This window comes from Sciurus carolinensis (genome assembly GCF_902686445.1).
Source record: "Sciurus carolinensis chromosome 19 unlocalized genomic scaffold, mSciCar1.2 SUPER_34, whole genome shotgun sequence".
NCBI classification, from domain to species: Eukaryota; Metazoa; Chordata; class Mammalia; order Rodentia; family Sciuridae; genus Sciurus; species Sciurus carolinensis.
Genome location: NW_025920112.1, coordinates 381273 through 394673, shown reverse-complemented (window position 1 = coordinate 394673; position 13401 = coordinate 381273). Strand labels below are relative to the sequence as shown.

At 43.4% G+C, this 13401-nt stretch overlaps 1 protein-coding gene across 1 annotated transcript; it reads right to left on the bottom strand.

Moving 5' to 3' along the window:
• Positions 1-6685: 6685 nt before the first annotated feature.
• On the bottom strand, positions 6686-7624 carry LOC124973446 (olfactory receptor 2M5-like). The gene has a single exon (XM_047537375.1). The coding sequence runs from the start codon at positions 7622-7624 to the stop codon at positions 6686-6688; it is 939 nt and encodes a 312-aa protein (XP_047393331.1).
• Positions 7625-13401: the final 5777 nt, after the last annotated feature.

Genomic DNA, 13401 nt, shown 5'->3' with positions numbered 1-13401 from the left:
TTCTTATGAAAATAAACCATGTAGTTCTGAATTTCCTCTTGCTACAAATATTCACTTATAATTGTACCTCAAGTTTTGCCAGAAGAAGAAGAGATAAATTTTATCAAATAAGTCTGTACAATGTTTTTCAATTTCAAATCTTATGTGATTGAGTATTAATTTTTCACATAAAATTTTTATTATTGAGCTTTATTGGTGAAATTCATGAAATTAATCATTAAGCCAGGAATGTGGGAAAATGACAGCAAACGCACTCTTCAAATTTTCCCTTTGTTAGTGTTAGGTTGGGATTTGGTCAACTGTAGGAGAAAGAGTGGAGCAACTGAGACAAAGGGCAGTGTGACAAATTGTCCAATCAAGTGGACTGGAAAATTCCACTGACCCTTAAGATACACCTTTCACTCAGCAGGACTCCCTCCCATTCCAGCCTATAAAGACCCTGGGCAGCTGGGTCCACGTGTGATTTTTCCAGGTCCTTACCCGACATGTACCCCGGGGGGCTGGGAATTCCACCCAGGAGCCAAATTCAAATAAAGCTTGGTTCAACAACTTTTCTGTGTGATTTTATTTGGCTGCTAACCGTGCCCCCAAGCTTACATTTGGTTCCAAGACCTGGGAGGGTTTTTGGGTTTCTCCCTCGGCATTGAGGCCCACCCCCTCCTCAGAAGAACCAGGAGATTCTGTTACGTTCTGCTCAGCTCTGTTTCATTCTGCTCCATCCATTTCTCTTTATTCGGCATCAGATTGTGATAAGTTAGGTTTTTTTTTTTTCCCCATTTGCTGTTCCAATATTTACCCTCCGTTCTGCAAGTGGTCTATCTGTTCCCATGAGCAATAGACCCCCCACCAGTTCTGCTTGGGTTCTGGTCGCTGGGAGGCTTCTGGGCCTCCAGTTAGTCCCCCCCCCATTTATTCTGTTCCGGATCCCCAAAAAACAAAAGACGTTTTGACTTTTGGCCCATCACAGTTTTTCCTGTGTGCATGAGCTGAAATTGGGATGCCTATCTGGGTAAAGTTGTATGGTTAATGGGAAATACTGGGAGCTCATTGGACCCCAAAACAGCTTTGGGCTGTCTCCACCATAATTTAACTCAACTGGGACTTCCCAATACTTAAGCCGTAAGTGGCTAGTTTTTTGTTCTACCATGGCTTGGCCTCAGTATTTTCTAGATAATGGCTCAAAATGACCTCCAGAGTGCACTTGACTGTCAAATTCTCACCCACTTGAGTAACCATTTGCAAGCTTTTCATTTTTGGAATTTGGCGCTCACCCCGCCCCTTCTTCTCCCTGTTCCTCCACCCAAGTTCTCCTCGCTGGGGCGATCCCAAACCCCACCCTCCTCCATGCTCTGGCCAGAATTCTGCCTCTTCGTCCTGTCCTCCTTCTGAAAACCCACCCCTTCCTCCTGCAGATGCAGCTCCTCCTACACATCCTCCTCAGAGCCCTCCCACCTACCTTCCTTCTCGTCCTTCAGAACATCCCTCCGCCCAGTCTGTTCCCTCCTCCCCTGTTAGTATTGACACAAAATCTCATTAGACCCTTTCACCATCTGACCCAAAGCTTCTTTTTCCTCTCCAGGAAGTATCTGGTGCAGAGGGCATTGTGAAAGTTCACGTTCCATTTTCACTCCAGGACCTTTCCCAGATTGAGAAACGTTTAGGGTATTTCTCTGCTGATTCCTTTACTTATATAAAGGAATTTAAATATCTTTCCCAAACTTATAGTCTCACCAGGCATGATGTTCATGTTATTCTTTCTTCCACTCTCAATTCAGATGAACAAGCCCGTATTCAACAGGCAGCACAGGACCATGCTGACCAAGCCCATTTAATGGACATAACTCTACCCACAGGGGCAGCAGTGGTTCCAATAACTGAACCAAACTGGAACTATCAGGAAGACCAGTAATGCCACCATTATTGTGCTCACATGGTCTAATATCTCATAGCAGGCATGCAAGCAGTTTATCAAAGGTGGTAACCTTTGATAAACCAGTTTATCAAAGGTGGTAACCTTTGATAAACCAAGGGAAATTACCCAGAATCCAGATAAGAATTCAACTCTGTTTCTTAACTGCCTTACAGAGGCCCTTACTAAATATACTAAACTGGACCCTGAATCTCCCTCTGGGGCTACAGTGCTAGCAACCCACTTCTTTTTCAATCAGCACCTGATAAAAGAAAGAAGCTCAAGCAAACTGAGGAGGGCCCTCAAACCCCTATCCAAGATCTGGTGAAAATGACCTTTAAAGTCTATAATGACCAAGAGGAATCAACTGATTTGGCCAGGCAAATTTATTTACAAAAAAGGGTGGCACTTCAATCCCAAGCCTTGGTAGCTTCCCTATGGCCAGCAGCTCCAGTGAGAGCTTCAAAGGGGGGCCAGCAATCCTCTCCACCAGGGACTTGCTTCAAGGGCTGACACAAAGGTCACTGGGCTTGTCAATGTCCAAACCCACAGCCCCCCACCAGGCTGTGTCCCACCTGCAAACAAGCAGGACACTGGAAGAGTGACTGCCCTGTGGCCAGTCCCTCTGTGGCACATCTACACAGGGATGTGGCCAGCCAGGTGGTCCCTTTCCATGAGCGTTTGGGATTTGCAGAAGACTGAAGGAGCCTGGACTTGAGGAGACCCATCACCCTAGCAGAGCCCAGGGTAAAGCTCCAGGTAGTGGGTAAGTCCATTACTTTCCTTGTGGACACGGGGGTTACCTATTCTGTCTTGCCTGCCCACTCTGGGCCTTTATTTTCTTCCCAGGTTTTGGTTGTGGGAATTGACAGAAAACCCTCCTCCCCAAGCAGAACAGCTAGATTAGCCTGTGCCCCGGAGGGACATCCTTTTACACACTCATTCCTAGTTATTCCCTCCTGTCCAGTCCCCCTCTGAGGAAGAGATGTTCTCCAACCCCTAGGATCCACCCTACAGCTTCTTCCCGGGCACACTGCTAGTGTTCACCTTCTTCTACCTCTATTTCATTCATTCTTTAGCATCCCCACACCACCTACCCTACCATTGCCCCCAGACCTGGTCAACCCCCAAGTCTGTGACACTTCCAAGCTAGTCATATCCTCCCACCACAAGCCAGTGCCCATCCAACTGAAACCCCAAGCTAAGTTTCCTTCATGTCCCCAGTTTCCAATTTCCTATACTCACAGGTAAGGACTTAAACCCATTATAGACCAGTTCTTTACTTAGGGACTCCTTACCTCTACTGACTTCCCTTGTAACACCCCCATACTGCCAGTACGTAAACCGCCAGAAATGGCAGATCACATTTTCTCTTTCCTGAGTTTGGCTGGATTTTTCAGAAACTGGGTCCCTAATTTTACACTTCTTGTCAAACCCCTATATCAGGCAGCAAAGGAGACTCCACATGGGCCCCTTACCTCCCCCAAGATGATAGTTAACTCTTTTTACAAGTTCAGTGATGCTCTCACGTCCTCCCCTGCTGTCTCTTGCTCTCCCCAACCATAACCGTCCTTTCCACCTCTTCACAGATGAAAAACAGGATGCTGCCACTGACCTCCTCATGTAACCAACTGGACCTTCTTAAAAACCAGTGGCATATCTCTCCAAGCAGCTTGATTCCACGGTTTGCAAGTGGCTACCATGTCTGTGAGCACTGGCGGCAGCAGCAGAATGAACTTAGGAAGCTCTAAAACTCACCCTACTCCAACCAATAACTGTGCTTTCCACCCATCAATTTCAGGACCTCTTAAGCCATAAATCCCTTCCACTCCCACAGATGCGAAAGGTGATACGTTCACCTCATGACGACCTCTTCAATTTCCCACTCCCCTCACCTGACCTAACCATTTTTGTAGATGGCAGTTCTGTACTGGCTGATGGATGCTGTTTAGAGCTGCTTATGCAGTTGTCACCACTGCAGCTCAGTTCTGGAAGTCAATTGCCTGCCAGAAGGGACCACTTCCCAAAAGGCTGAACTCTTCGCTCTGATCAAGGCTCTAATTTTATCCAAAGGTAAACAGGTCAACATCTACACAGATTCCAAATATGCCTTCTTGATTGCTCCCTCACATTAGGCTACATGGAAGGAGTGTAGATTTTTCACCACAAAGCGCTCACCAGATAGGAAAGAAAAATAGAAGGTTCTAAGTATGGGAATGTATTCAGTAGAAGGAAAAAGAATGGTTCTGGGTAAGAAAGTTCTTGTGTGATGGAATATATGAGGGTCAAAGTAAGTGCTAAGAATGTCTGTGTAAGTAAAGGGCAAATTTCAACAAGTTTGCATGTAACTCAGTTGGTTATAAGTATGTGAGACAATCAGTTAAAGCTATTTAAGGTTTTTCCTAAGGTCAAATACTAATGTACTGATATAAACCAAAGTTTAATCTATATGTCAAAATGACAAGGATTCCTTTAAAAACAATAACTTACCCTTGACATTGTACCTGTTAAGTTTTATTCTTTATAAATTTCTTAAAATGACATTTAAAAAAGAGTGTGATGTGCAATAGCAAAAAATGGGACAACAGTGACTGAGATTTTGGTCTCTGATGACCTCATGGCTGTGGCCTGGTGCCTGGGAGTTTTCCTGTGCAGGAGCACAAGATGCCTAGCTGCTGTGGCAGTACCCTCCCTGGGGAGGCTCTGTACAGGAGTCCTATCAGCTCTTACATTGATCTCAGGCACACAGCTCTGGGGCAGGAAGGAATTCTTTTGCCAGATAAACAGTGTTTCCTCCGTTCCTTTCTCTTGTTCCTGTCCACCTTATAGTAACTTTAGATAGTGGACTTCCTTGAGAGCTACACAGAGCTCCTAACATTAACAGAGCATCATTTGATCTCCACTTAATCTTCAAAGTCTTTGTTTATAAACCTTTATTTTCTAATACTCCTTTGCCCATCACTGTACTTGAGAATTTGGTCATGCTGGTCATAGCAAAAGAGGCAAAAATCAGCTTCAGAATTAGAACATTTTACCTAAGATTTGTAAAGAGCCCCTCCTTATCTGAGATAAGGCTCTACCTCACCCTGTTGCATGTTACAATGGCTCCAAAGTAAGCCAGACTTTAACTTATTTAAAGTTGTGTTCAAAAGTTTAATGTTTCTTGTAAAGATTACTGTGATCTCAAATGGGATATAATGAATAACAGCCAAAATTCAAGATAGCTATTGCACAAACTGAATGTTTTACTGTTGGTGACTCCATTTTGTATTTTCCTTGTGAACTCTATAACTGTCGCCTAATTAATTTTTTTTTGTAGAAGTACTGCTTCAAGAGCAAACACTGTAAATTAGCTTGAAATAGTAAGACATCATCGATAGGACAGATAATGTAAACCCCAATTAGATAAAAGGGGGTGAATAACTGTAAAGTCATAGACACTGATATTAAAGTCCAGCACTCTTACTGGTGAGACTGGCTTGCTGGATGGTTGAGATCAAATTTAGAGATTGAGACTAAATACAGAGGCCAAGAAAAGCCAGTAACAGGTAAATTTGACCAACTTGATCTTAGACACTAGCAAAACAGCTAAAACAGAATTATAGCCATTCTTGGGCATTTAAGAGAAACAATAGTTAAATGCAACCTAAGATATACACTTGTGTTAATCTCCCTAGAATAAAGACTGGAACCTACAAGAGAGAGATTCTTAGGCAGATGTACCTGCTAACTATCAAGAGAAATTGCCAGAATCAGGAGATTTTAGTCAGTGTAAGGCCTACAGATCCTTCTAAACTACATAGGTAGGCTTAATGTATGCTTGCTAGTATGATTATCTAGCTCTAAGTCACAGAAATATAGAGATCTCTACTAAACACAGGTTATACCAGCAGGAGGACTTGGTTATGCAGTCACTGCCAAACAAAAGCTAGAACAGCAACTCCAGAAGGCAGGGCAGGCACCTGCTGCCCCCTGACATCCCTGCAAAGAGGAATAACACTTATCGCTCAAGTTTCCTTGCAGAATCGTTGAGCACTAGATCTGGCAGCAGACAAAGGGGGAACGTGCCTCTTCCAAAGAGAATGTTGTTACTGCATCAATGAAACCGGTTTAATGGAAAAACAATGTCGAAACTCTCAGATGTCTAAATAAAAGGCTGAAGCAAGAAGAATCAAATGACCCCTGGCCAGGATGGTTGAACTCCACTCTTGTCACTTGGCCGACCCCTACTCTTACTGCCCTTTCTGTGATAGGATTTCTGCTAATGATTGCTCCCTGTCTTCTCAAGTTTTCCCTGAACCGCATGAGTGATGTTGCTAGGGTGACATACAACCAGAAGCTCCTACACTCTTATAGCCGCCTCCCCGCCGACCTAGAACCCGAACATTTTTTTCCCCATGATGCCCCTTAACATGCAGGAAGTAGCCAGATGGACTCCAGTACCCTATAAAACCAAGAAGGTCAGGATGTTAGGTCAGAATCTGGATAACTGTAGGAGGCAGATTGGAGCACCTGAAACCGAGGACAATGCGCCAAATGGTGACCGATCAAGAAGTCAGGAAAATTCCACTCACCCTTAACATCCACCTGTCACTCAGCAGGATACCCCTCCCATTCTGGCCTATAAGGACCCTGGGAAGCCAGGGCCACATGTGATTTTCTTGATTTTCTCTGGGTCTCTACCTGACCTGTACACCGGGGGCTGTAAATTTTGCCTGAGAGCCAAATTCCAATAAAGCTTGCTTTGGTAACTTTCTGTATGATTTTATTTGGCTGCTAACCATGTCCCAAGCTTACACCAAGTACCTTCATGAATGCCCTGGACACCTCCCTGTTCCTCAGGCTGTAGATGAGGGGGTTGAGCATGGGGGTGAGGATGGTGTAGAAGACCGACACAATCTTGTCCCGCATGGGGGACCGGTTAGAAGTGGGTCGCATGTAGATGAACATGGCTGCTCCGTAGTACATGCCCACCACCATGAGGTGGGAGGAGCAGGTGGCGAAAGCTTTGCGGCGCCCCTCCCCAGACCCCATGCGAATGATAGCCAGAATCACGCGAGCATAGGAGGCAATGATGATGGTGACAGGGAACAGAAGCATAATGATACAGCAGATAAATATCATCCTTTCAAATGTCAAGGTGTCCGTGCAGGCCAGGGTGAGCAGGGCAGGCACATCACAGAGAAAGTGGGGTATTTCCCGGGAACCACAGTATGGAAAGGACAAAGCAACTGCAGTTTCAATTATACCATCAAGGGAGCCGAGGACCCAGGAGGAAGCAGCCATGAGGCCACAGACCTTCTGGCTCATGAGAACTGGGTATCTTAATGGATGGCAAATGGCCACATAGCGGTCATAGGCCATTGCGGCCAACAGGAAGCACTCTGCTCCCATCAGGGACACATAGAAGAATATCTGGGTCCCACAGCCTGCCACAGAGATGGTGTTCCTGCCAGACAAGTAGTTGAAGGCCATCTTGGGGACAGTGGTGCAGATGAGCATGAGATCCATGAGGGAGAGCTGGCTGAGGAGAAAATACATGGGTGTGTGGAGCTGGGTGTCCAGGTAGATGAGTAAAACCATGACAGAGTTGCCCATGAAGGCCACCGTGAAGATGCCCAGGACCACAGCGAAGAGGAAGGTGTGGGTGGGGCTGTGATCAAAGATGCCCAGCAGGACGAAGACAGTGCTGAAGGTCTGGTTCCCCCAGGCCATGGTGAGCTGCTCACTGTGGAGACACAGCAGGTAAGGAATGGGGAGCGTTGTGCTGTGGAAATGTGGAGGGGATTTGTCTTATGTCAGGTAATTTTTATCTGTAGGTGAGGGTGGTTAAGGCTTCTTTGTAATTTGATGTGACTTTTAAATTCAAGATGCCTAGTTTGGGCACATGTTGGATTTCAGAGTAAACTCCTGGAAGTCTTCTCAAAATCACATCATCTGGTCACAGTGAGAATTCAGCTGAAAGGTGTCATCTCATCACAGTGATCATGGGAAGAGTCCTGGATTTCCTGGGATTCTGTGGCATTTCTGCTACATTTCCAAGGAACCTTCTTTATCACACTGTGGCATTAATAATCTTTCATCTGGAAAATGAGGAGGGAAGCATGTATTAAAATAAGGTCTAGTTATTCAAAGACCAGGCCAAGAGAGAAATGGAGCCACCAGCAAGAGAAGCATGTTGATCAGTGCATGTTTCTGATAATGGGAGTCCTCACGGGAAGGGCTTGCCATTGTTGCCTTGCTGTACTCTGTCACTGAGGGTCAGAGGTACCGGTGATACATCAGAGCAGGCCCAACTCCTTGCACCCAGTTGGAGGGGGCTCGAATGCAAACTCTGCCTGCAGATTATTTCTGCCGGGTGACAGTAGAAAATTATTAATTTACTTTAGCCTTATTTTCCACTCTGTATATTTGCATATTTGTAAGGAGAAGAAGGTATGAAGCTAAGAAATGAAACCTTCAGGTCTTTGAAATATTGCCTGATTCATGGCTTCTACAAGTATTTTGACATTAAATACCACTGGCAGGAATAAAGCCCATCCCTACTTTGTATTTGACTCTCATATTTCATGAAAACATCAATCTTGGATGTTTTGTGGAAAATCCCTTTAATAGTTTTCATTGGGCGGAAGAGCAGCACCTTTCTAGCCCTGTGTTTTGGCCTCCATTTCATTTCCTTTTGGGACTTCTTCCCTTGGGATCAGGCATTGGCTTCTTTTATTTCTTCTTTAATGCCATCTGAACAAAGTTTCCCAATGGCTGGTTCAGCTGCTTGTCTTCCCAGAGTGTCCTGCACTCCTCACCCAGTCTGACCACACCAGCACTGCAGTGGTAGCCAGGAGCTCCCTGCACCCTCCCACCCTCCTCAGTTCCATACGCCCTTATCAGTGCTTCTCACAGTTACCATCCTTCACAATGAACTCCACCCCAGTTGTGTGAGTAAGAGCAAACCATGCTGCTCGGCTTTTTCAAATGTCTTACTTTTCTGCCCTTCATAAGAATTTTGCTAATTGTATAGTCTTTGTACTAATTATTGATGGCATGTTTATTTTCAATTGACATGTGATCCTTCTGCATGTTTATATGGTGCATGTGATGCTTCTGTGTATAAGTAGTGCAGTGTTCAAATCAGGATAAGCTTATCTAGTTCTTTAAACATTTGTTGTCTCTCTGTTGTGAGAACATTCAAAATGATTTCTTCTAGAATATTTGAAATGTGTAGTACATTGCCTGTTTTCAACAACATGGATGGAACTGGGGTCATTGCATTAAGCAAAACAACCCATGCACAGAATGACCAGACCCACGAGGTCTCACTCATGTGGACCTGCATAAGCTGAGCATCAAAGGGTTCTTTGCAGAGGTTGAGGACCGGAGTGGGAAGGAAGGATGTGGATGGTGGTCCACGGCTCCTCGATTACAGTGAGATTAGAGAGGGGATTCTGGCATTCTGTTGTGTAGCAGGGTGACTATAGGCAATATTATGTTCTCTCTGTTTTTAAGAACTCATTATATTTTCTAAACCTTTTCCTATCATTCACCCTTGTGCAAGTCTTTCATTGTACACCACTCAGGGAAATCTTGAAACAAGTCACAATGAAGCAGGCCCATGAATGTCCATTCCTACTGATTGAAATTTACTGCCCAGCTGCAGAAGACCAAATGTAAAGCAACCACATCCCCTCTCCCAGCTGTATGGGTTGCCTTTTAAGTTTGCTGGTTTGTTACTGTGTGTGACCTTCTTTATGCTTTGACATACACATACTACTAGAAGTTGGGGAAAGAATGAAACATTTCAGTCAGGCTCAGAACATTCATTCCATTCTCCATTTTCACCAGCCATGTTTCAAACCTTGTGCTGCATCGTGAAAGGTACCCAGATCATCAGAGTGACTTCTTTCAGACTGGACTTAAGTCACTGGTTTAACCAGTCCACAAACTGCTTAGTCCCCCACATCACTCTCCTGCGACATTCCTCAGGGACAGTCGGATGGTGACATTCTTTCCTACAGTCCTCTACCTCTGAAGGTCACTTCTTCCAGTTCCAGCACACGCAGTGCTCTGACTCCTTCTTCATTCCCTAGTCCAGCTCTGCAAACACTGAGCTGGACAGGTGCCCACCCTCTCTGTTCCACGTGCCCAGTGAAGGTGAGGACATCCAGGTCCAGCGAACCTGGGCTTAGTTCATGTCCACACCAACTCTTGTATCACCAGACCACTTAAGCAGCATCTCCAGCATTTTGTTTCTGTTCTCTCCACCCCACATGATTGTCGGTAGGATAAGTTACCCCTCAGGGTTTCTCATCCAACTACATCTGTCACAGCATGCACTATTCAGACCAACCTTACCATCACCACTCAGACCCGCTGCCCTTCATTTCCTTACTGCATTGTTGAGTCATGATTGACAAGCTATGTGTTTATTTCTGATTTTCTCTTTAACAAACAAGAGAGTTCATGCACAAAGGATGGTCATAAGATTCCCATAGATAATAGACCATTTCCACTGGAGTATCCTGCAGTGATTCTTAAATTCCCATACTTTATATTCCTGTAAACAAGGCATTACCTTCCTTTAGTATCTTCACTGGCATTATTTCATTTAATTTTAAAATTGTTAGGAATATAGGAAATGTAAATACTCTACTTTTTCAGAAACTATAAAGGTGTAAGTTGTAGATCGACATGAAAAATCACCTCATTATTTAGAGACATTTAAAATAACAGAATTTATGATACACAGTTGTTGAACAGATGGTGGTTCCATCCAGAGACTTGGACTCACCAATGCCCAAACCATATACAGATTATGGACTGCACCTTCTTTCTGGGTCTTACCTTCCACGTCTTCAAGAAGACATCCCACATCCAAGGACACCAGATGCCTTTAAGTTTCCAGAGTGAGTCTCTGCAGCACAGTTCTGTAAGCCATCTGTGGCATGCTTTTGCAATCCTGTGGGGAATTCAGTCCCTAATCTTCAATTACACTACTCTGTGTTATGACCCTGTTTTCTCCTAGGGTTTCATAAAATATAGTTTTGGACTTGTGAAGGTGAGTGAATATTTATCATGAAAAGAAAGTCATTTCAATTTATTAATGAATAATACAAACTCCCTATATATTTTTTTCCTGTTTCATTCTCCTATGATGACTGCATTTTGACACTCCTTTTTAAATATTTCATGATTTTTAACTCTATTAACTCCATAAGTTTCAGGGAGAAGCAGGAAGTTAGTAGTCTTCTTATTCTTAATGAATTAAAATTCTGAGAGTTTTTTTTTCCTTATTTACCTGTAAATAGAGCTTTCAAAGCCTTTATTAGTTACTGGCAAATGGGTGTGACAGATGGGGCCATTCTGTGTTAGCCTCAGGCTGCCTTTCCTATGTTTGTGACTTCAGCACTCTTGTGGGTTTTTCTGGCTTTGAAAGCTGGGCATCTGTGGTGCCTGACTCTACCACTAACTGTGTAGAACCACCTTTCAATACTCTTATGAAATACACAGAGGGAAAGACCAAAGATTTTCCCCGTTCTCCCACATCACCCCATACAACATTTCTCACACCAGGCATGAGGGTCTATTTTTCTCATACTGCTTTGTTGCACATGTAAGTAGGAAATTACATTTGTTTTACTCTGATGCCCAAGAGTTCTCCACACCAGGTATAGCATTTTTTTTAAAGATAATTACTTCTTCCTTATACTATATGTTTGAATATATCATAAGTTTCAGGATGAAGGAAAGGACAAAGTAGAAATATCTTAAGTCCATTGAGAAGAGTTATCACAAACAAATTGTGAAACATGTAGAATAATATAGTTGCTGTCACTGACTCAAAAATGCTTGAAAACATATACATGGTTATACACATAATTCTTAAAATTGAGCTATGTTAATGGGGGAAATAAAAAAGGTGTTTCTATATGCAAGTGTAAGTTAATATTGTGTGGACCTACAAAAACCTGAAAATAATGACAGAACCCAAGAGTTTTGAAGGCATTTTACTATGTTAAATACACTTTCACATCTCAACAGGATTTGTTTGTTTGTTTTCTTCTTTTTATTTTTTGCAGAACTGGGGATCTATCCCAGGGCTTCACACATGCTAAGCAAGTGTTCTACCACTTAGGTACAGTCACAGTCCTTAAGAAATATTCAGTTTTCCTCCATTGTCGATAAAAATGTTAAAATATGTTCTTTGTGAGACTATGAAAAAATACCAGAAATTGAGAAATTCACTAACAATAGAAATGATTTTCCATGGTCTGGCAGTTGGGAGTCCAGGATCAAGATGCCCACAGATTAATTTGAGCTCCATTCTCCTAACTTTTAATGAACAACAAAAGACCACATTCTTTAATATGTTGCATTGGGGATCAGGTTTCAACATGACCTTTTAATGGAAAAACATCATTCATTTAAACCATTGCAAGTACTAATGAAAATATATGCAAATAAGATCTAAGCAGATATGAAAATAAATAAAAGTTTCCTGTGGGAGTCACCCTTGGGAGTCCACAGTTAAATATTCCAGTTCCACTTGCTTATAATCACTTCAAAACCTAATAGCTTTAATAAATATGATGATTTTTTCAATCTCTCTTGTTTTCTGAGAGTTTTAGATCAGAAAGAGCCCATCTGGAAGTCTTAGTACAGAGCTCTTCATGGTCATGTGATGACTTTTCCTTGAATGCAGGGTTCTGAAGCCCTGGGGCTACCTGAGGACCTCTCCTCTCTCTCTCTCTCTCTCTCTCTCTGTCTCTCTGTCTCTCTCTCTCTGTCTCTCACTCACTCTCCCACCCCACAGTCTGTGCATGTGCCTAACTGGTTCTAGCTCACATCATGAAAACCGCAACCATGAGGACTGTTTATAGCATGGTTCAAATATCCAAAATTTATATAATGACACATGTCATGAGTTGTATTTTATGAGAATTATTTTTATAAATTCATCTGTTTTTTGACATGTCATACATATGTGGAGTATAACTTCCTAGTCTTGTGGTTGTATTGTTGTGGGAATCACAGGAGAAGCCCCAAAGGCACTCAAAGAATGGGAGGAACCTGACTTTATTTTTCCCAGAGGACATTAGCACTCCAAAATTCTGAGCACCCCTTAACAATTTTTCACATTTATAGACTACCTAGGGTCATAAGTTTTCTAGTCTAAAATGGAACATAATTGGGCACAAGGTTTCCGAAAATCGATATATGATTGTGTGTAAGGGTCTTCAAGCGGGAAGTGTGTTTACAGAAGCAGATGCACTGAGGGAGACTGGCCCCTTGGCAGGCCTTCAGTGAATCTCTAGCCTCCCACCCAGAGCTGCACAGGGCCTTTACACTTCAGAGGGACATGGTGAGGTCCCAGGGAAAGTCCTTCGCATTTCAAAAGGAAGGAGTGCATGGTGCTAATGAGTTTTCCCGACGCCCAGCAAGGGGGCCTCACTCTGCTGGCCTCCCTTTGCGGGGCACCCATTCTTGGAGATGCCTCC